Here is a 24,469-nt window from a genome sequence, read left to right as displayed (position 1 = left end):
AATGGAAGAAAAATATTTGCAAATCATATCTGGTAAGGGACTTAATCCAGAATATATAAGGAACTACAACTCAGCAATAAAAAAGCCCAATTTTTAAAAAATATGCAAAGGATTAACAACACAGACTCCAAAGTAGCTATACAAATGTCCAAAAAGCACATAAATGGATGCTCAACATCATCAGGAAAATATAAATCAAAACCACAATGAGATAACATGTAACACTCACCAGGATGGCTTAAAAAAAAAAAAAGCAAGTGTTGGCAAGAATATGAAGAAATCACAACTGTAAAATGGTGCAGCCACTGTGCAAAAACAGTCTGGCTGTTCCTCAAAATGTTAAACAGTCCCGTGGGGTTGGGACTCCACACTTTCACTGGTGAGGGCACAGGCTCAATCCCTGGGTGGGAAACTAAGATCCCACAAGCTGCATGATGCGCCCAGAAAAAAAAAAGAATCCCCACTGAATCCAGGAGAGGTATTTGTACACCTATGTTCATATCAGCATTACTCACAATAGCCAAAAGGTGGCCATCGACTGATAAATGGATAAAGAAAATGTGGTGTACGGCAGAATATCTTAAAAAGGAGAAGAAAATTCTGACACGGCCTACAACATGGGTGAACTCTTGAGAACATTACATTAAGTAAAATAAGGCAATCACAAAAAGATAAATACTGTATAATTCTACATGAGGTATTCAGAGCAGTCAAATTCAGAGAGAGAAAGCAGAATGGTGGTTACCAGGGGCTGGGAGGAAGGGGAAGTGGCAAGTCGTTCAATTGGTAAGTTTTCTAAGATGGAAAGAGTTCTGGAGAATGGCTGCACGAAATGTGAACACACTTAATGTTATTTAACTGTACACGTCAAAATAGTTAGGATGGAGAGTTCCCTGGTGGCCTAGGGTTAGGATGCCGACTTTCACTGCCATGGCCCCAGGTTCAATCCCTGGCGGGGATCTGAGATCCTGCGAGCCACATGGCACGGCCAAAAAAAAAAAAAAGTTAGAATGGTAAATTTTATGCTATGTATATTTTATCAAAATTAAAAATAGGACTTCCCTGGTGGCGCAGTGGTTAAGAATCCGCCTGCTAATGCAGGGGATGCAGGTTCGAGCCCTGGTCCGGGAAGATCCCACATGCCGCGGAGCAACTGAGCCTGTGCACCACAACTACTGAGCCCGCGTGCCACAACTACTGAAGCCCACGCACCTAGAGCGCATGCTCCGCAACAAAAGAAGCCACCATAACGAGAAGCCCGCACACTGCAACGAAGAGTAGCCACTGCTCGCCACAACTAGAGAAAGCCCATGTGCAATAACGAAGACCCAACGCAGCCAAAAATAAAAATTAATTTTTTTTTTTTTTTTTTAAGTTAATGGGACTTCCCTGGTGGTCCAGTGGGTAAGATTCCATGCTCCCAATGCAAGGGGCCCAGGTTCAATCCCCGGTCAGGGAACTAGATCCCACATGCATGCCACAACTAAGAGTTCGAATGCTGCCAAGTAAGAGTCCTCATGCCACAACTAAAGTTCCTGCATGCCACAACGAAGATCACGCATGCCGCAACTAAGACCCGGCGCAGCCAAAAATAAATAAATAAATAGTAAGTAAATAAATAAATAAGTTTTTTTAAGTGTCACTACTTTGTATACTTAAGCTTTCTCCTTTAAAACTACTTATTTCTTATTGGGTGGGCGTGGTAACCAGTCGCCCTAGATGGTCCCCAGTGATCCACACTTCAGGGTATTCCCCTCCCACATTGTATCTCCTTGGATCTCCTTGCTAGGTCTCTCCTCTCTTGGACAACTCACTCTAGGGGGAAGCCAGCTACATACTGTGAGCAGCCCTATGAGAGGCGCTCATAGCAAGGAACTGAGGCCTCCTTCAGCCAACAGCCATATGAGTGAGCCATACTGGACAAGGATCCTACAGCCTTCAGATGACTGCAGCAGTGATGGACATCTTGCTTGTAATCTCGTGAGAGACTGAGCCAGAACCATCCAGCTAAGGCCACTCCCTGATTCCTAACCCTGTGTGAGAGAAATGTTTATTATTTTAGACTGCTCAGTTTGAGGGTAATTTGTTAGGCAGAACAGATAACTAATACAGGATTTCCCTGGTGGTCCAGTGGTTAAGACTCCGCACTCCCAATGCAGGGGGCCTGGGTTCGATCCCTGGTCAGGGAACTAGATCTCACATGCCGCAACTAAGAGCCTGCATGCCACAACTAGAAAAGATCCTGCGTGCTGCAACTAAGACCCAGCTCTGCCAAATAAATAAATTTTTTTAAAAAAAAAGATAACTAATACAAAGGGAAACATTCCTTCCACAGCTATAAGAATTTGTTTTCAAAAAGAAAATTAAAGACTCTATAAAAATTATCATCAGCACAGTGCTAGATATTAAAATAAAATCCCTATTAGATCAATTTAAGGCTTTAGCAGACAGAATTTTTTAAAATTTTTACAAGTGTGTAAAATTGGTTTATCGAACATACAGAAGTTTCGAATCGATAAAAGAAACTACTCCAAACAGATCTGGATACATGAAAAATGAAACTTTGACTCTACAACTATAGAAAATTAACTAAAATGAAAAACAGATTGAGAAGAAATATTTATGTCTGTAAGATAAAAGGATAATAGCTATAAAACACTACAACCCGGACAGATAAGTCAGCAAAGGATATGGACAGCAAGGCCACAGGAAGAAATACAAACAAGAAACAAAGAAATCATTTCAACAATATTAATTAAATCAAACTTGCGGTAGAAGTATGCACCTATTTAATGAAGTAAAAACTTAAACATCAGTGCTATCAAAGTTGGCATGCTATCAAAGGGAGGAAAATGCTGTACTCGTATATACAACTATTTAGAACTGTGTGAAATGGTACACTCTTTTTGGAAAGCCATACAGAAGTAGGTACATCTGAGACAAAAAATTTAACCCATTGCCCTGATAATTCCCCTATCAGCAGTTTATCCTTAGGAAATAATTCCACAGACATTACTATGAAATTAATAAGGTACCTACCAAGACTTTACTTAAAACTCTAATAACTACTCCACCAAAGAACTAATTTCAGTGGTTTAATTACCTGCACTATAACACTTCTGCCTCAAAGCTCTACTATATTTAAAAAAAAAAAAAAAAAAAGGAAGCACTTCAAATGCAGAACTGTATTACCTCTCAACTGCTCTGCAATTCTTTACAGATCATGGCATGGTGGAAGTGTTTTTTTCTTCATATGCTGATTATAAAAATAGATTCAATACATTGTCCACTGAACCAAGTGCAATGTTAAAAAAATGCCTTTGGATATAAAATTCCAATGACAATTAGCATGGCATTGATGTCTATTATTTTTACTGGGTATAGATAAAACTTGCACATTGCCGAGTTTCACCAGGGATCCCCAACAACTCCAATTACCGCATCAAGAGAAATTAGAGATGCCAAGAGGAATATACCCTCAGTAATTTACAAAGAAAGACTACCTTCAGATTCTGCCTGGTATATGAGGGGATATCATATAACCAGTAATTATTTTTAATTTAATCTAATGTGTAAATATAATTGTTCATCCTCCAAAATGGGTTTTATCCTTCCAGCAATCTTTAACACAGTACTATGGTATTGATATTTTATGTAAGGTCACTGGACATGTGAAAAGAACTTTAGAGGCCTTAATAAAGTAATTTCATCTAATAACAGTAAAAAACACTAAAATCGGTTCCAATTTATTAAGGGGAAACAAGTTTGTATGACTTTATTGTTTCTTTAATTAAGTTATCTAAAAGTAGAAACAATGCTTAAAAATTATGACTTGTATATAGGCATTATAAAGAATGTAGATCATCTAGAATACATAAAGAACTCTCAAAACTAAACAATTAAAATCAAACAATCCAATTAGAAAATGGGCAAAAGACATGAATGTATTTCACCAAAGAGGATATACAGATGGGAAATAAACACACAAAAAGATGTTCAACGTCATTAGCTATCAGGGAAATGCAAATAAAAACCATAATGAGGGCTTCCCTGGTGGCGCAGCGGTTAAGAATCTGCCTGCCAATGCAGGGGACGGGTTCGAGCCCTGGTCCAGGAAGATCCCACATGCCGCAGAGCAGTTAAGCCCGTGCGCCACAACTACTGAGCCTGCGCTCTAGAGCCCGCAAGCCACAACTACTGAAGGCCGCATGCCTAGAGCCTGTGTTCCGCAATAAGAGAAGCCCCCGCTCACTGCAACTAAAGAAAGCCTATGTGTAGCAACAAAGACCCAACACAGCCAAAAAAGAAAGTAAAATAAATAAATTAAAAACAAAAAACAAAAACCATAATGAGATATCATTACATAACTATCAAAACAGTTAAAACAAAAATAGTGAAAACACTAAATGATGGTGAGGAGGAAGAGAAACTGGATCACTCATACACTACTGGTGAGAATGTAAATAGTACAGTTACTCTGGAAATCAGCTTGGCAGTTTCTTATAAAAGTAAACATGCAGTACCATATGATTCAGCAATGGTACTCTTGGGCATTTATCCCAGAGAAATGAAAACTTATGTTCACACAAAACCTGTATATGAATGTTCACAGCACTTCTAATAGCCAAAAGCTAGAATAAACCCAGATGTCCTTCAACAGGTGAATGGTTAAACAAACTGTGGTAGATACCTATCACGGAATACTACTTAGTAATAAAAAGGTATAAAATATTGATACACTCAATAACTTGGATGACTCTCCAGGGAATTTTAAGTGAAAAAAACCCAATCCCAAAAGGCTATATATATACTGCATGATTCCATTTACGGACATTTTTGAAATGACAAAATTTTAGAAACAAAGGACAGATTAGTAGTTGGCGAAAGTTGGAGGAGGAACTGCCAGGAAGAAGATGGGTGTGATATAAAAGGGCCACAGAAGATATCCTGGTGGCACTGAAACTGTTCAACATCTTGAGTGTGGTAGTGCACATACAAACCCACTCAGGTGATAAAAATGCAGAGAACTTAACATAGTACATACACACAAACAAGTGCAAGTAAAACCAGGGACATCTGGAATATGTCCTTATAGAACTGTAGAATTTCCTTTAAAAAAAAATATGAAAAACATAAACTGGGACACCTGAATAAGATTGGTGGATTATACCAATGTCAATATCCTGGTTGTGATATTAGATGTTTTTGCAAAACATTATCATTGCAAAATCAAGCAAAACATACATGGGATCTCTCTGTATTATTTCTCACAACTAACAGCATGTGAACTTAGTGATTTCAATAAAAATTTCAATCATTAAAAAAAAATGGAGATCTACCTACATGCTCATATGAATAGATATCCTCAACGTATTAGGTATTCAATAATATGTATATCAGGCCACTTGTGTTACCAAAAGATAAAAAAGGTACATAGACACAAAGAAAATCCTAATAAAATATAAAGAATGAAAATGAGGGACAACTGAGAATTCCCCGGTGGTCCAGTGGTTAGGACTCTGTGCTTTCATGGCAGAGGGCCAGGGTTCAATCCCTGGTCAGGGAACTGGGATCCCACAAGCTGCATAGTGCAGGTCCCGCCCCCCACCCCAAAAAAGAGGGAGCATATGAGGAGTGACAGAAATAAAGTTCCTTTTTTTTTAATGTTCAATTTTTCACTTTTACCATGAATTTATATTACTTTTCTAACTAAAAATATTCATAGCAATTTCCTCAAAAGGCCACATTTTGAGATCATTAAAAAAGTTTCAGAAATGATCATTCAATGACAATCAAACCCACCACCAGAAAAGAGGTGGGCTCTCCTGAAAACCAGGGGGTGGAAATGAAACATTTATATCCATGACAAAAGACAACCAGCAAAAAGCAACAATGTAATAAAGTTAAACTACTTAATAGCTGGAGTGCAGAGAGATACTGATCCTATGGCCCAAACTAAATTCTCCTGATTACCAAACAAAAAATGGATCAAATTCTCCTGATTATTAAACAAAAACAGAAAAAATACTTAATGCCTTTATCTTACCAATTAAGCAAGAAGAGTTTAGAAGAACAGAGAAAAAAGCAAAAGTGCAAAGATATGTTTCTCAAAATTCACAACTAACTCTTCCAAATGTCCATTTGGCTCCTGGTATATAGTAATAATAGGCATCACTTACTGAGCATCAACACTTCAGAACTAGCAGTGTGCTAGCTGCTTCAGATAAATTATCTTGTTGCATCCTTTCAAATGTGTAGGCTACACAGTATTCGCCCCATTTAGAGATGAGGAACTGGGCCTCAGAGAGATTAAAGGGACTTCTACTAAACAGGTAGCACAGTACACTGTCAAGGGATCTATCCAACTTAAAACTATTATGATTTAATATCTTTAATTAAGAGATTAAATGTGAGAATGGAGAGAAAAATGAATGCTTGAGATACAGGGAGCACAAATTCAAAGCCCTTAGAAATTAAATGCATGAGGAGATAAAGTCAAAAAAAATCACTGAAGTTTTGAAATTTGGTACATTGAGGATGAGCATTCACAGTCCACTCATCACCTTCCTACCTAAAATTTACTCCCATTCCCAACTTGTATCTCTGTAATAGCACCATTCATTCTTTTACTCCATAAATATATGAGTGTCTACTACAAAGAAGGCACCATGCTACACATTGTTAAGATGCAAAAAGGTGAATCACACCAGGGAGACAAAGGCTAACAGTTCAGCCTGGCTGAACCCAGCCAGGATTCCCTGGGTGTAGCATATGAGATTTGGGAAAGTCGGGATGAGGTCCTATCACAGAGGACAACTGAATTTGGGCTTATTTGTTAGGCAAATGGGGAGAGGAGTGAGGTACTGAAGGTAAAGCTTTAACCAGAGACCTAGTTTTCTCATTTTGGAGGTCAGAGGTAATTTTGTCTGTCTCTCCAGACAGACTGGAGAGAAAAACTATATGAAGACCAGTAATAAAGACATCATAGTAGAATGGAAATAGCATAAAAATTCAACCCTACAGCATGGAATACAAGGCCTATATTTACACTTTATCTCCTGACAACCCCACTCCTCTCAGATTCCTCCTATCAAAGAATTTCTTGCCACTTGCATATGCTATTCCTTCTTACTTACTGGCATGTCTCTGCTCAAATTACATATAACCCTCTGTGAAGTTCTTCCAGATTACTCCAGGCATGCCTTCCTCCACACTCCCATAGTACCTATAACACCTATCAGACCATGTGGCATTCTGTATTGCCATTGTTTACACTTGCTTTCCACAGTAAAGTTCCTTAAAAGCAAGTCTACGTCTTTCCCTTTTTTAATACTAGCAGTGCCTAGCACAGAGGAGGCACTCAAATGCATTTTGATCATATAAACAAATAAGTGACTCCAAGGTTTCCAGCCTTGAGAAGAACTGGAGGATGATGCCATCATTAAGACAGAAGGAAAAGCATGTTTGGCAATAAAAGAGAGAGGGTCAAAAATGAGTAAGTATGGGGACTTCCCTGGTGGCGCAGTGGTTAAGAATCCGTCTGCCAATGCAGGGGACACGAGTTCGAGCCCTGGTCCAGGAAGATCCCACATGCCGCGAATGCAATTAAGCCCCTGCGCCACAACTACTCAGCCTGCACTCTAGAGCCCGCAAGCCACAACTACTGAAGCCCGCACACCCAGAGCCCATGCTCCGCAACAAGAGAAGCCACCGCAACGAGAAGCCCGCGCACCGCAACAAAAAGGAGCCCCTGATCCTCACAACTAGAGAAAGCCCATGCGCAGCAAAGAAGCCCCAATGCAGCCAAATAAATAGATAAACAAATAAAAATTAAAAAGCAGTGTCAATAATTTTTTTAAAAAGCTTTAAAAAAAAAAGTGAGTATGATACAGGTGGAAGAGAAACTCGGGTGGCAATTTGAGTTTCTTGGTCTGAAGCTCAGAAGTCAGATTGAGAGAGTTTTCACACAGTAGAGAAGCAGTAAAGTTAATCAATGAAAGCGGATGAGGCTGCAGAGAATGAAGAAAAGAGAACAAGCAGTCATAAAAGGAGTCGTGGTCAAAATGCTGCACATCTAGTAGGATAAGTATGGAGGTGTCATTTGTGACTCTGAAAAGAACAGTTTCAACAGAGTACAGAAGCCAATTCACAGAGCTTAAGGAGACGTAAACAAAGTAGACAACTTTTTCAAGAAATTCACCAGTAAAGAGGAAAGATAATCAGAGGGGTTACAGGACAAAGGAAGATTCCTTTAGAATAGGAAGATGTCATTCTCTTTTTAAGCAGAAAAAGTGATGCAGTGAAGGTTGAGAATAAAGATCCCAGAGGGAAAGAGGAAAGAGTAATGAATAAAACCAGGGCCTCCAGCAAGGACAGAGTCAGATAAAGAGCAGAAACAGAGACGTGTGGAGACAGGAAAGGAGGGAGTAGAGAATTGCTGGGATGATGAGAAGGGAAGAGGAGAAAACCCCTGAGGAATCATTTTTGTCTCAGGCACCAACACGACAAGCCTTGGACATCATCTGCACTTATCTCTTTCCTTCATTCCTCAAATCCAGGCTCCAATTTTGCCTCCAATCCAGGCAACCCTAAAAGGGCTGCCAATTTTCCCTCCTCTGAAATAATCTTTTGGATTTACCCCCTTTCTTTCTACTACCGACTCTGATCAATTCTAATTTTTAATTACTACTGCAACAGACTCCTACATCCTAACATTGCCTCTACTCTCTCCCAGCCAAAGTTTTCCAAACACAGATTTCATCGAAATCACCTCAGCTGAAATTCCTCACTGGATCCCAGTTCCTATCACATCAATACCAAATGCCACAGTCTGGATTTCTAGGCCTTATTACCTGAGGACACCCATCCTACCCAACCTTCTGAAAATACTATGTTCATTTAGTTCTCTTTATCCAAAGTACCCTTCTAAACCTAACCAAACCTAACCCAGTCAAGACCAATTCAAATCCCACTTCTTCCTTGAAGCTCTAAGTTTCATTCATCTCTCCATTGATCTCCTTAAACACGTAAACATCCATAGCACAGAACTTAGTACAGGGAGTGGTTTGTGAGTATTTTCTGGATCTCCAAGATTGTACCAGGGGATATTGTTACAACACCAAGATATCTTTTTTTTTTTGGCCGCACCACGCAGCATGCGGGATCTTAGTTCCCCAACCAGGGATCGAACCCATGCCCCCTGCAGTGGAAGCTCGGATTCTTAACCACTGAACCGCCAGGGAAGTCCCAAGATATCTATTTTTAAGTGGCCAAGAAAAAGACTCTATTCAAACATCCATCCCATGTACAATACAGTGTCTGTCATTACCTAATGAAGCACTAACTAGTATTACATTGCAAAAACCAATTACAAGGTAAAATTGCAAACAAATCTGACAAAAAGATGCTGTGTTCCTTAAAGTCAAGGTAAATAATAAAGAAGAATCACCCCAATTACAGGCAAGGAAAAGTTGATCTAGGTCAACCAGTAAACAAGTGACAACTGACAAGGATACAGGACAGGAGCTTCAAAGAGTGATATGAACATCAAAGGGTTAAGAAATGTTAGTGAATGACACAGTGGAGAGAGGATAAAACAAGACTGGCAAAATATCAGTGATTCTTTTTTATTGTGGGGGGTGGGGAGTAGCTGCACCTCACGGGATGTGTAACTTCCCCAACCAGGGATCAAACCTGTACCGCCTGCAGCGGAAGCGTGGAGTCTTAACCACTGATCCACCAGGGAAGTCCCAATATCAGTAATTCTTGAAGCTAGGTGAGGAGTACATGGAAATTCAACTATTTTCTCTTCTTCGGTATACACCTGAAATTTTCCATAGTGGATATTTTTAAAACGAAAATGTCAGTAAGACTGATTAAGTCCTTAAATATTTTACAAAAATTTATCCTCCTTATGATCATAATGAGAAAATGAAGCAAAATAAAGTATGCCATCTCCTATGGTACAATTTTGCTGGACAAAATTTTTAAAAATCTATTTGATTCTTGCCTTATTATAACAAATAGTTGCCATCATAATAAAAAAAATTTTTTTTTAATATTTATTTATTTGGCCGCACCAGGTCTTAGTTGCAGCATGTGGGATCTTCGTTGCCATGTGCGGACTCTTAGTTGCAGCATGTGGGATCTAGTCAGGGATTGAACCCAGGCCCCCTGCATTGGGAGCACGGAGTCTTAGCCACTGGACCACCGGGGAAGTCCCATAATCAAAATTTTGATAAAGGTTTAAAACTTACTTTTAGGGACTTCCCTGGTGGCGCAGTGGTTGGGAATCCGCCTGCCAATGCAGGGGACACGGGTCCGAGCCCTGGTCCAGGAAGATCCCACATGCTGCAGAGCAACTAAGCCCGTGAGCCACAACTACTGAGCTTGCACTCTAGAGCCCGCGAGCCACAACTACTGAGCCCACGTGCCACAACTACTGAAGCCCACGTGCCTAGAGCCCGTGCTCCGCAACAAGAGAAGCCACCGCAATAAGAAGCCTGCACACCGCAAGCAGAGCAGCCCCCGCTCGCCGCAACTAGAGAAAGCCCGCGTGCAGCAACGAAAACCCGAGGCAGCCAAAAATAAATAAATAAAAAATAAAATTCAAAAAAATAGAAGTGTCTTTTCAAAAATAAATAAATAAAACTTACTTTTATAATTCTTAATCTTACTTTTCAATATAAAATCCTAAATAATCCTTTTTCTCCTTATTTACTTATGAAATTTTAGTCCTCATTTTAAGTGTATTCATTTTTAGCAGTCTTCTTTAGATAAAGAGGATCACTAATATAAAATGTATGTCAGACCATCCTGGAGGCTGGCTACATCCTAAGAACTTTGAGGATCCCCAAATTCATGAATACCACCATAGCATAAATTAACTCTATTTATATTTATCTCCATAAAATATCTAAGTGAGGAAGAGTAGCAAATAAACAACTGCTGCAATCAGCCTAGTGAGAAAACCAGGAGTTACTTCAGGCCCAGGTCAGAGTGTCAGAGACCTTCAAAAGTCACTAAAGAAAACCAAGAGTACTCAGATAATTCTATGGTTTCAAGGGTTTCAGTCTTGTCTCAAATAACGTCAAGCGCCTTGAAGGTTGATCTATGTCTTCTATGACATCTGTTTTTACTACAAGGCTATGAAGACCCAATAAGATAATACAGACCAAAGCACTTAATAAACTGTAAGTTACTGACTGCTTTAGCTTGGAGCTCCGGGGACCAACCTTCCTTGAAGATTTTTTTCAAGTATCTACAATGTACAAAGCACTGTACATTGCATATGTACATTGGCAGAAATTAGACAGTATCAACCCAATTAAATATAAAAGCACCAGGTCAGGATTATTAACTGTAATGACAACCATTTCACATCACTGTACACAGAAAAAACTGAAGAACATGAGGGTAAACTGAAGAGGCTGTTCATTTATGACAGGAGGCAAAAAGTCTGCTGATAGCTAGTTGTACAAAACAACTGGCAATATGATGCTGAATTATGTGTCTTTCCCTAATTCCAGACAGAGGGCTTAAAACCCTAATAACTACTCTTAATCTCGCCAGGAGAATCTCATTCTATCACAATATTACAGACAGAAAAAAAGACAAATAGCATTTGCAAAAGATATTCTAATTTCTAGCCCTGAGCACAGGATCTAATACAGAGTAAGCACTCTATACCGGCTGCATCAACCAATCAACTGTGAATAGTCTCAAAGCATCAATAGTGTGTGGCTATATAGAATTATTTTTAATTACACCTTTCCCAGGCTTATTGTTCAACTACATTTGCATTTTGAGATTGACTTCACTTTAAATCCTTAGTTAAAAAATATCAAAGGCAAAAAATATATATATACACACACCAAAGGCGAAAATGAAAGCAACAGATTTCATCTACAACCGGAATGAAAGAATAAAGATGGGAATTCCCTGGCGGTCCAGTGGTTAGGACTTGGCGCTTTCACTGCCGTGGCCCGGTTCAGTCCCTGGTCCGGGAACTAAGCTCTTGCAAGCCACGAGCAGCACAGCCGGGTTGCGGGAGCAAAAAAAAAAAAAGAATAAAGATACTTGCTTCTTCAAGTCCATAATCTTTGAGCAATTTAGATTTTCTACCTGAAAAAAGTTTTTCTACATTTATACAAGTTTGTTAACTCTCATTTTAGATGCATAGCATACTTTCTATAGGCTCCAGTATTTTCATTGTTTTTAATAGAACCAATACTCCACTGACATTTCTTTGATAAGAAGCACATAGATTTACATTTATATTTGTATGCTTCTAAAGAAACATGTATCTCCACCTTCAGATCTAAGTTTTTACGTAGTTAAAAAGACAAAACTATACACATGTAAAATAAATTTCAATGTGAACCCACGAAGAAGGATTTGTCTGAGCTGCCAATAGGCTGCCAATACAGCCTATCCACCCTGAAAAATACCTCGGACAATACAGACTCTAGATTACTACCAAAACAAATTTTTTAAATCTGCAACTGCAAGCTAAGAAATCAAGGAGTACTAAAGCATATTTAAGATATGAATCAACAGAAACAAAAGTGACACACCCACATTCTCACTCTAACTTTAAAGAACAGCAGGGCTATACAGTAAAATGAATGTTTAATGCACTCATAACTATCATCACACACCATAAAATTTTCTCTGATTAAATCTTTACATAGTATTTCAGCGGTATGTTGGGAGGAAATGGGATCCTCTTTAGTGACATTACAGGTGACCATGACAATGTGTCTGGACAAAAACAAAATCAGAATCAAATATTTAAAGCTGAAAGGAATCTTTTAACAATCAAGTTAAAACAATCAGATTTTAAAGGTGATTAAACTGAGGCTAAGAGAAGTCAACTGATCATTTAGCTAACTAGGAACAGTCAAAAAATTCTGCGTAAGATCAAACTTTTAAAAAAACTTCATCATTTACCACAATCTAACAATAGTATGTAGCACTATTGAGTAACTCAAATTACATTTTTTTCCATTGCTATACACATACACCCATACCACACATTTACATACACTTCAAAATTTAAAACTAGGAAAAGTTTTAATGGTGGCAGTTACCTGAAGCATAGGATGCTGCACAACAGGTAGTTCAGGAAAATCAGCCCAATTTAAATTCTGACTGATGTCCAAGAAGGCCTTCTCATCTTAGCTACTCTGAATGTTTACCCCAAATGCACTTCAACCTGCAGCAAAAGTCACCCCATCAACTAAAAATATAAGCCATGCCTTACGCAGAAACAGGACTCCAGGTAATTAACTGGTTCACCTGTACTCATGATACCAGCAAGCCAAAGCCAAGCTCACTTAAAAAAGAAAAAGCTAAACAAATGTATACCTCCATCTTGAACATTTAAATCTGAACGCAATCAAATGCCCTTTAAGTTTAACTCTTAGCTAGTCCTCAATGGAGAGTTAATTGGGAAAAATCAAAAAAGAACCAAACTCATATAATAGAGGGAGATTTTTTAAATCAAAGTAAAATTTCCCCAAAGAGCTTATCATTAGCAATAGGCTTTCATCTGTGAACTGATAAACAACAAAAAACCAATTAGTTATAATTGGTTTTTATAGTTTCCCTTTAAGTTGCCTGTATATATACATTTATGTATATATTTAAGTTGTACCAAAAACTGCTTACAAATGGCAATTCCTGTGAAGTAGATGATGATGAAGTTCCAGGTAATTCTAGCATGTTTCCTAATGTACTGGTACTGGAGTCTGGATCATCCTGAAAAGATAAATTTATTGAGTTTAATTGCTCTTCTATGGTAATGGTTGTATCTCCTAGTGAAAGGGGGGCTGGGAGAAGGGCTGCTTTTTCATTGCTGCCGTCCACTTCATTTCTTTGCTTATTTTTCTGTGTTTCAGTTTGAGGAGCTAATGGCAAGAATGGCGATTTGACTGCACCGTGTCTACTGTCTGGTGTGCTGTCTTGTTCATTTCCCATGGCCACGTCTACACCATTCTCTGATTTAGGCTCATAATTGCAGGTGGCATTGGTCTGAGTTTCCTCAAAGATCTCCTCTATACTCTCATCCTCTGTGACTGGCTGTTCTGGGTCCATTTCAGAATCTACATCTGCATCGTCCACACAAGTAAAATTCTCAAAGTGCAGAAAGCCATTCTTGATAGTCTTTGTTACTTTTACCTGGAGTTCAGGGGAGTTATTACAAGAGGGTTCCTGTTTCATAGCAAGTGCTGTTGGACCACCAGGACTCAAGGAAGTGCAAACAATTGGCGACTGAGCTCTTGAATCACTTTTTTCAGGGTCTTGAAAGGATTCTGATCCATCAGCAGACCCATTTAAATACTCTACATTGATCATGGAGGCCAAATCCTGTAGTCTCCGCAGTGGAATGTAACAAGATGGAGAATCTTGTCCATAAGCATTTTGGGATGTTCCACTGGCAGTCGATAACTGCATAGTACACCCATTAAGTGGCTCAGAAAAATTGGATTGACCATTACCGAAAGGGCTGTCCTTGTCTTCAGGGGCATCTAAATTCACTGGATTGGAAAAGGGCAGCAGACAATTTCTTCTAGGTAGTTCACAGGTCTGATCCATCCTGGGCCAGCATCAACCTGGAATCCAAAAACACAGCAATTAATCTGAGTTAATAGGCCATTTGACTCTTATCTTCAAAATGGCAGCCACTTCTCAAGGCCTAGTGGCCTCGAAGCCTAGTTCTACTGCACTTCCATGGGCGGAAAAAGTTCCCCAGCTGACGATGGAAAAATGGCCTCGGAGAGACTCCGCAAACTCCATCTTCCCGGAGATGGGCAGATCTTGCCACATGGAAACAGCCGTCCCTTTTTTCTGCACTGCAGACTGGTGGACAGTTGGGCTGATCTAAAATTAAAATCCCTTTGGCAGTAGAAATTTCCAAATCTCAAACAGCAATAGTCCTTCCCTTCCCCCGCTGAGGGTCCTGTGGCCGGATCTCCCGAAGGGAGGGGGCTGTAGGGTTCGAAGGGGGCTCCGGGACGCTGCACAAAAAGGTTATCCCCCCCATCCTTTCTGGCTCGCTCGGGCGCAGCGGTCACAATAGCGCTGCACCCTGCGCCCCAGCCGGCGCCGGAGCCTTTGCAGCGGCCGTGCTCTGGCCGCAGGCGAGTCGGCCGAAGCGGGTGCACCCCGAAGCTCGCCTTTCTGACTGCAGGCCTGCTCGGTCCACGGCTGCAGGGCCCAGAGGCTGGAACGCGGCAGGGGGAGAAACGGAGGCAGCCAGTGAAGCCGAGTCAGGGCAGCAGCAGCTGCTACAGCTTGACAAACATGGCTGCTGCCGACGCCGCCGCCGCCTGCCCGGGCCGCGCTCCTTCCCGCAGCGCCGGCAGCACCTCCTGGCCGAGCCGATCTCACTCATCAATATTCAGCACCAAGCAAAGTTTGCTGCAGGAGGGCAGCCGGCCCCGTGCCCCCCAGCCGGCTACCTGAAGGGAGGCGGAGGCCGAGGTGCGCGCGGGAGGCCGGCGGGGCACTGGCCGCGCGGGGAGGAAGTTCGCGGCGGCCCGGCCGGCTAGGCCTGAGCCCGGCTGGTAGTGATGGAGGGGGAGGGGGCCTGCGGCTGCAACGCCGCCGGCCACCAACCCTGTGCCGCGCCCGGCCCTCCCCCGCGCCCCTCACCTCACGGCCACCACCATCTTCCCCGCCCGGCCGCCTCCCCCCTCCGCTCGCGCCTGCCCGCCGCCCACCCCAGCGCACTAGTTACCGTGCCCCGCGCCCCCTCCCGGGCCGGCTGGGGGGAGGGGGTGACCCTCATTACACTGGGGCGCGAGCGGAGCGGTGGGGAGAGCGCGGAGCCGCTCGCCGCACCCCCCTCCCCCCGCGTCTCTCTTCAGGGGAGAAGGCAGCGAGTGCGACCTGCCCCGGCCTATTCCGCCGCCGCCTCCTCCTCCTCACACCCCCACCGCGCGCGCCCCCGCGGCGGCGCGAGCGACCGAGCGCTTCGCGCCGGCCCGCGTGCGGCTGGGGCCCCGAGTGCGCGCGCACCCCTTCCCCCACGGCGCGCGCTCCTTTGCCTCACTCTTCGGGGTTCAGGGCGGGTGAAGTCGGGCTCGCGAGCGCGCCGCCCAATCAGCGGAGCCGCCGCTGCCGCCCCCTCCCCTCCCCCTGCGCGCCAGCTCGCGGCCCGGGCCTACGGGCCGGCCCGGCTGCCCGGGCGGGGCCTGAGGCGGGCTCCCCAGGGGCCTCGCGCGCCTCCCCGGAGTGTCGGGGCCTGCGGGCGTCGTGGGTGGCACTCCGATCCCCTCACCTACCTCAGGGAGCTGCGCCGGCCCCGGGCTGCACACGGTTCCAGCACCCTACCGGTCTCGAGCCCCAGCCCCGGCGGCACCTGGCCGGGCTGAGGCCTGTCCGACCGCCCCGCCAGCCCCGCTCGGGCCCGCGTCAGTCCCGGCCTCCATCTTAGGTTACAGCCCTGGTTCCCCATCCACTGGGCACCTGCCCTCAGCCCGCTCCTCTCGGCCCGAGGCCAAGGCAACCCCCCTCCTACCGCGGGGCTCACCTGGGGGCTGGGGCTGGGGTCTTCGAGGCCTCAAACCCCGAGCAGGCGCGGCCGCAGGTGAACCCCCTGCCCGGCCGCACCCCAAGCCCACACCACCACCACTACAGACCAAGCTGAGCAGGAAACAAAATGGAGGCAGCAGCTCGGGTCTGCCTCCCCGAGCCAAGCCTGTACAGCCCCAGGGCTCCCTCCTGCCGCAGGCCCGACGCCCGCGAGGCAGGGGGCTGGCTCGTCCAGGCACCAAAGGCAGCCACCCTAGAGCAGCGCAGACAGGCCGGGGACTCGGCCCTGCGGTCCCCACAGCCCCTCACCCACCACCCCTTCCCTTCCCCCTCCCCCCCATTCCTCTCCCTCCCCCTGCCCGGCCGTGCGGGGTGAGCGGCTCCCGGGAGCTGGGTCGGGTCGGGTTACCGGCCCGGGCACTGCCCGCCCAGCCGTGGCCTCGGCAGGGGGGATGAAGCCGGGCGACCCCCGCGCTGAGCCCACCCCCCCCCCCGCACCCGAGCCGGGCAGCAGTCTGACAGCGCGCCCGCACCTCGGCCTGCCGCGGTGCGGCCCCCGCCCAGTGAGATCGAGTCCCCAGCCCGGGCACCGCGGGGACGAAGCTCCCTCACCACCCCCGGGCCCAGGGGTCCTCGCAGCCTCGGGCGGGGCGAGGGGAGTGCTGGGGGAGGGGTCCACTAATCAATCCCTGCACCGCCTCCCGCGCCTAGTCCGGGTCTGGGCCTGGCACCGGGACTTGGGCCGGGGGCGCGGGCGGGCGTCAGTAGGTGAGTGCGCGCGGGGCAGTGGACACGAGCTGGGGGCCCGGAGGGGTCGCGCTTCGCACCGGGGATGCTGCAGTTCTCTGCACCCAGGCAGATGGCCCTCTCGTGCCACCTCCGCCCGGCGCAGGCCGCCTGCTCAGCAACCCTGCTCCCCGGGGAGCGCGCGCCTCACCCCTGCGGGCTGGGCATCGGGACCCCGGCGGAACAGCGCTGGGAGGGCGGATCGCCGGGCTGGCCCCGCCAAGCCTGCTGGCCTAATCCTTGGCCTGGGGCGCTCTGCTCTCGGGCGCCTGGCACCTCGAGGCCTGCACCCAGTGCCTGGGGCCCCGCAGCACCGGCCTAGCGCGGCTGCAGCGCGTCCAATCACCAAAGACAACGTGAAGGCAAGCGGGGGAACCCAAACAACCTGACCCCGCGACGCCGACCCCCCCAGGCCCTTCCCCTAACCCGATCCAACTCCGACCCCCACCCCGGGCTTGCTCCCCGACAAAAAGCTCACCTCGGGACCTATCTGGTCCCTAGAGTGCTAAGCTCATCCTCGCTGTTCAGAGAAAACCACAATCGACCGCCATAAAAATTCCGCCTCCTCCAGAAAGCCTTCTGTGATTAGAGTTAACTCCATCTCAAAGCTGAGGGCGCCGCCCTCGAGAGCCACGTGACTACCATTCCTCCCAGGGCTTAGTAAATGTGCATAATTATTGCCCCAGTGGAGTGTTTACCCGCCATCCTTCTATCTGTTAACCGTGAGCCCACCTGGGAGAAAGGCCACTTTTGGCGTTGCTCTGCGCGGTATTGGCTTTGGCGCGGAGCTCCCTAAATTTCATCCTTCGGCCTTCTCCAACCTTCACCCCAAAACTGGCCCCAGTTGTCTTGGAGCTCAGGATACCCTTAGCCTCCTGCCCTCCAAGGCCCACAGCCCAGCCAAGGAGATACACAACAGGTCCTTACCACACCTAAGTGCTGGGATGCAGTCCCTGCCAAGAGAGCAGCAGGCTGTCTCCGAAGGAAGGTGCCCCCTGGAACCAGAGTGATGAGGGGAACATCGTGACCCCAGAGGGCCTCCTTCTGTTGAAGAGAATGAGGTACCTGACTGTTCCCAGGTGCAAAGTCAGGTTGGCAGTGTTCTGTGTGCTAGGACCAGCCAGAGAAGAGCTGGGTCTACACCCCAGGGTACTGCCCTACAGGGACCTGCCCTTTGTTCTACTAAGGAGTGACTCCTGCTAGTCCCTTCTAGGCAGTTCAGTGGGGGAGCTCTGACTGGTTCCTTCTTCCCACCTAATAATTTGAGCCAATCATTTCTGACTGACAGTTACCCCCTGCCAGTTGCCCCAATTCCTCAAGGTTACTCTCAACCCTTTACTTTCCCACGACCATCCTGAGGGCCTGTGAGCTGCCACTGTATGGCCTTGAGCCTGTCGATTAACAGCCCCAGGCCTCAGTTTCCTCACCTGTGGCTTCCAATGCACAGGGTGGCTGTGAGGATCCTTGCAAGGTGAAAGTAAGTGTTAGGGGCCTATACAGACTAAGCACTTGATGAATGCTGAAATGTGTTTCACCGCTTCATTCAGCAACCATTTCCTGCATTCCAGGCAGTATTGCTGGGTGCTGGGTAAACAAAGGATGAGATGCCTGCCTTAGGAAGCCCCAGGCCTTAGGAAGAAACAGTTAAATAAAGGTGCTAAGGTGTGAAGAGGGGCCGGGACAGTGGTTCCCCCCAGGGCTGACCTCTACACATCCCTGCCCTAGAGGAACCCCGCTCTCCAACCTCCCAGGCCCCACGGAATAGGAGTAGGGGCTAAAGGGGGACAGGCAGCTGGGGATGAACAGCTTACTGATGGTCTCGGGGAAAAGACTGGAATCCCAGAGAAAACCTCTTGGACTTTCCTGGAATGACTCAAGGGTCCCTTCCTGCCTCTTAGAGTGGAATATGGCTGCAGAGGTCTCATTCACAGTAGCCCCCACTGGAGCCTTCCTATCTAGCAGGCACTGGCCAACCACCTCATGTGTGCCAGATCTGGGCTGGGGCAACCCACAGGACCCAATATTCTCACAAGGACACTGGCTTCTGAAGTGGGGGAAGGAGGGATAGGGCTGTGGCTGGCCCTCCTTGTCTCAGCACAGGGAACTTTTCTGGGCCTGTGCCTCCCATCCTTAAGACAGAGACTAGCATCAATAACTACTCTCTGAGTCTATGCTGTGTACTGGACATCATGCTGGGCACTTGACCCGCATGAGTTCTTTTAACCCTTTAGCAGCCCTGTGAAGAAATGAGGTCCAAAAGATTAAGCCCTTCTGCAAGGTCTCAGAGTCCTATCACCTGGTGTGATCAGCCTCACATCCCTTGCTCTTAGCCAGCACGCCTTCCAGGTACTGTCTGTGAGAAGGCCCAGCACAGTGTCTTGCCCACAGGTGCTCAGGAATTTGAGTGGCAGGCAAAGTGAGATTACCTTAGCCTCAGTTTCTTCATCTGTAAATTACTGTTACTCCTAACCTGCTGAAGGAGATACCTGTCGAGACATTCCACCAGTGTACTTCTTTTTTCTTACAACTGCCCCCCCCCTTTCATTCATTAATTCAGCAGATAATTATTGAGCTCCCCCTCAGAGCCTTGTGGGAAAGGCAGAGAAGAAGTAACAAGGTAGAGAGCTGAGTACTGAGAGAGAAGCCAGAGGTGCTGGGGGAGCTGGGGGAGCTGGGGTGGCCTCAGGGACAGGGAAGGTCTTCCACAGAAGTGACATCCAGAGGGAGTCCAGAAGGACTCACAGGAATAGCTTAGAAAGGAGGGGATGAGCTAGAGATTCCAGCAGAAGAGCCCAGAGAAATACCGGGCTTTGGAGGAATTGACCACAGTTCAGTGTGGCCAGAGGGTAGTGCGTGGCGGGAGCAGTAGAGGTGATGAGTGCAATAAGAGGCCTCAGACGAAGATGGGGAAAGCCACAGGGGCCTGACAGTGCAGGGCTTTCTTGGTCAAGTTAAAGAATTCAGGCTTTATCTGGAAGGCAGCAGGGAGCTATGGAAGGTTAAGAAGCAGGTTAAGAATCTCATTTGTGCAGTTGAAAGCTCACTCTGCCAGCAGTGTCCAGAAGAGATTGATACCTCCTCTAGAAACACAAGGGCCTTGCCTTGGGATATGCTAGGACTGTTAGGTTACAATAACAGTGTGGCTTCTCTTCTGTGCCAGCTACTCTGTAAGACACTCTCTCATTTAATCCTGAGATGGGCACTCTTGTTACCCCCATATTCCAGATAGGAAGCGTGACCTATTCAAAGTCAGACTCCCAACCCCAACTCCCAGTGCAAGCTCTTCATCCCCACTGGACAGGAGCAGCATCTGCTTTCTGATGAAACAGCCAGGTTTGGAGGCCTTTGGTGATTAGTCCCAAACGCTGCTGGTGAACACCACAACCATCCCTGTGATGGGTCCAAGAATTGTTTTCTTTCTCTCTCACCAAGTGGTTTCCCCAGAACTGGATCAGGAACTTAAGATCGAGGAAGATTAGGCCACATTTGAAGCCATGCAGCCCTCCAGTAGTTTCCTTCCTACCCAAAATGCCAGGTTTCTGTCAGCTAACCTGACCCTGTAGCCCCAGCCCTAGCCCCCACCGCAGGGACTCAAATTTTCACCTTCAACTGTTCTCTCAAACATTCTTTTCTGAAAGCCCTGTGTGTAGTGCCCACTAATCCCTGCCCTCCTGCCCTCATCACTTCCCCAGCTGCCCAGTATACTCACTGTGCCAGGACAGGCCACATCCCATCCAGCCTGCACTCATGCTGGTCCCTCTGCTTTTTCCCCTGTCATGCAAACTCCTACTCATCCTTCAGAGCCCAGTTTAGAAGATTCCTCCTCCTGGCAGTCTCCACTGATTCCACCCTTACAGGCAGTCATTTTTCCCTGAATGAGCCCCTGCAGTAACTATTGGCTTTACATTTCTGGTCCCAGCCAGTTGGTGAGCCCCTTATACAAGACAGAGCGCATATGCTTCTCTGACCTCCAGTGACCAAGCCCAGGACTGTGAGGATCGGAGTAAGTGCTGGGAAACATTTCCTAATGCTTCATCTATCCCCTCCCCTCTTCTCTAAGTCTGTGTCTCCAAAAGACAGAAGAATTATAGCTCAAATTGTGGACTAAATGATTGTGCAAAACCATCCCTAAAAGGATTCAGGGACGTTTGGGGAACACACAAGTCTCTGTGCCAGACAACACTTTCAGAAAGTGTAAGAGAGCCTATAGGATCTGGACTTAGATAGATGTTGGTTCAAATTGCAGCCGGGGCCACTTACCAGCAAGTCCTTTCCTCTCCCTGAGCCTCACAAATGGGGTGGTTGTGCAGATTAAATATGTGAATGTAGACAGGGCCTGCACAGAGCAGCTGCTCACAAGACACCTCCTTCAGATGCCACCAGGCTTCCCAGCCCAACATGTCAGTCTCCCTCCCCCACCCCAAACCTCTCCTTCTCTGGGCACTTGATTTTTCAGATGTACCCTTAGCCTCCAGAGGACCACTTCTGAACGTACTGATTCCCAGGGGAAGAAGGGGAAGTTGAAGAATGCTGGGCTCTGGGGGGATGCAGTCAGAGGAAGGGGGAGGTCTGCAGCCTGTGGCCGGGAGAGTGGCTCTACCTTCTGCCTGCCTAAGGGTTACCATTTTACACCCAACCACCCATCTTCTCCCTGCAAAAAGAGGATATTATCCTATTTTACAGATGAAAACAGAGGCTGAGAAAGAAGCAGTGGCTTATAAAAGGTCCTGCTCTGGCAAGTGATGGGGTGGCTCAGAGTTTATACCCAGCAGTCATTCAATAAACACTAAAAGGAGGTCAGGTAATATAAAGGCAGGGACGAGACTCTGGGGTAAGGGTTTAGTAAAGTGGATGGTCTTCCAATTTTTTTTTTTTTTTCGGCCGTGCAGAGCAGCATGAGGGATCTTAGTTCCCCAACCAGGGATCGAACCTGGGCCCCCTGCAGTGGAAGTGCAGAGTCTTAACCACTGGACTGCCCACTCTTCCAAATTTTTTAATCAAGTACCCCTTTAAAGAATTTCAAGAGGGGCTTCCCTGGTGGCACAATGGTTAAGAATCTGCCTGCCAATGCAGGGGACATGGGTTCAAGCCCTGGTCGGGGAAGATCCCACATGCCACGGAGCAACTAAGCCCGTGCGCCACAACTACTGAGCCCACGTGCCACAACTACTGAAGCCCGCGTGCCTAGAGCCCGTGCTCCACGACAAGAGAAGACACCACAACGGGAAGCCCACGCACCGCAACAAAGAGTAGCCCCCGCTCGCTGCAACTAGAGAAAGCCTGCGCGCAGCAACAGAGACCCAACGCAGCCAAAAATAAATAAGTAAATAAATTTATAAGAAAAGAATTTCAAGAGAATATGTATATACCCACTCATCTTTGAAAGTCGGTATCTAATTTTAAGTCATATATTACAAATAATATAATTTTTGGTGTACTATATGTGTGCTTTAAATACATCTTAATCAAAACCTTGGGGCTGTAGATTCAACTCTATCAATTTATAGAAAACGTCTCTCATGTATCTGAAATGCCAAAACCAGGCCCCATCATCAAATCCCTCAGCCAACTGACTGACTTTTTTTTTAATATAAGAATATGGAATGCTTTATGAATTTGCATATCATCCTTGCACAAAGGCCATGCTAATCTTCTCTGTAGTGTTCCAATTTTAGTATATGTGTTGCTGAAGCAGCACTCAGACTGACTTTCAATCGGAAAAGATTTGACTCCACTTCTCAATTAAAACCAGCATGTTAATATGCATCCCCATGACAACCATCCCCCTGCTGGGTTCCAATTGTAGGACTGACAGACAAGGCCAAAGCCTTGCCCTGAGTTTACTGGGTGAAGTAAGTCCTTGGGAAGCTCTGAGGGCTCTCCAGCACCTTCCTCTCCAGAGGTGCCCATTCAGGGAGATTCATCTGGGTGAGATGTGGCTTTTCTCTCATGAGTGGGAAGCCATCTGAAAGAACTAAAGAGAGGTGTTTTCTCAGGCAGAGCAAGGAGTTCAGATGAAAGTTAAAGGTCTGGGAATTTGTACCCTTAACTCCAACTATGCTCGGAACAATCTGGAAAGATTTCACATCAGGTGAAGACCTTAGGCAAAAACCATGACTGGAAAAAAAAAAGAAAAAAAAAAAACAAACCATGACTGGAAAACACGTATCTGTGTAGAACAGGAGGCAGCAACTGTTGGAGAGGGGCTAGGAGGGAGGGCTTTTTTTAAAGGCAGAAGGGACTTGGTCTTGTGTAAACCATTCCACCTCAGGGCCTGTGTTCCTGTGTCTGGAAGATTCCCCTCCCAGCTCTGCCAGGGCTCTTTCCATCTATCAGTTCAAGAGTGCCTCTTCAGACAGGCTCACCTGGCTTCTCCCTCACCTTGAGGACCCCCTGATTGACCCAAGGTCACTCTATTACATCTTCCTGTTGAGGTAACTTATAGCAATTACCATTCTCTGAAATTATCTGATTTTTCCCTACTTATTTCTTTATTTTCTTTTTATTGAGATATAATTCACATACCATGAACTTCGCCCTTCTAAAGTGTACAATCCGGGAATTCCCTGGCGATTCAGTGGTTAGGACTCTGAGCTTCCACCGCAGGGGGCCAGGGTTCAATCCCTGGTTGGGGAACTAAGATCCCACAAGCCATGTGGTGCAGCCAAAAAATAAAATTTAAAAAGTAAAATTAAATGTACAATCCAGTGGTTTCTTTCTTTTTTTTTAATTAATTAAAAAAAGTGTGTTTTTTTGGCCACACCTTACACTGGTGGGATCTTAGTTCCCAGACCAGGGAGCGAACCCCAGGCCCTTAGCAGTGAGAGGGCAGAGTCCTAACCACTGGACCACCAGGGAATTCCCCAGTGGTTTCTAATATACTCACAAAGTTGTGCAGCCATCACCACTATCTAATTCCAGAGCATTTTCATCACTTAAAGAGAAACCTTGTACCCATTAGCAGTCAGTCATTCCCCATTCTCTCCCTCCCCGCAGGCCCTGACAACCACTCATCTACTCTCTGTCTCTACAGATCTGCCTGTTTTGGCTATGTCATATACATGGAATCATACAGTATGCGGTCTTTTATGTCTGGTTTCTTTCACTGAGCATGATGTTTTCCAGACTCATCCATGTTGTGGCA

The 24,469-nt window shown here is 46.0% G+C and overlaps 1 protein-coding gene and 1 non-coding gene across 2 annotated transcripts in view; both read right to left on the bottom strand.

Annotated features, from left to right (window-relative positions):
* Window positions 1-15,993, bottom strand: part of NSD1 (nuclear receptor binding SET domain protein 1) — a 134,764-nt gene extending 118,771 nt beyond the window's left edge. Inside the window, 3 exon segments of the mRNA XM_036847310.1 lie at window positions 13,672-13,761; window positions 14,502-14,615; window positions 15,743-15,993. Coding sequence (XP_036703205.1) covers window positions 13,672-13,761; window positions 14,502-14,531 — 120 coding nt within the window. The 5' untranslated portion in view covers window positions 14,532-14,615; window positions 15,743-15,993.
* A 6,924-nt stretch (window positions 15,994-22,917) lies between these two features.
* Window positions 22,918-23,023, bottom strand: LOC118893675. The gene has a single exon (XR_005019533.1). It is a non-coding gene; the product is annotated as a U6 spliceosomal RNA (small nuclear RNA).
* Between the last annotated feature and the right edge of the window lie 1,446 nt (window positions 23,024-24,469).

This window comes from Balaenoptera musculus, chromosome 3 (genome assembly GCF_009873245.2).
Source record: "Balaenoptera musculus isolate JJ_BM4_2016_0621 chromosome 3, mBalMus1.pri.v3, whole genome shotgun sequence".
NCBI lineage: Eukaryota > Metazoa > Chordata > Mammalia > Artiodactyla > Balaenopteridae > Balaenoptera > Balaenoptera musculus.
The sequence above is the reverse complement of the archived record's forward strand: the minus strand, read 5'-3'. Positions and strand labels throughout refer to the sequence as shown.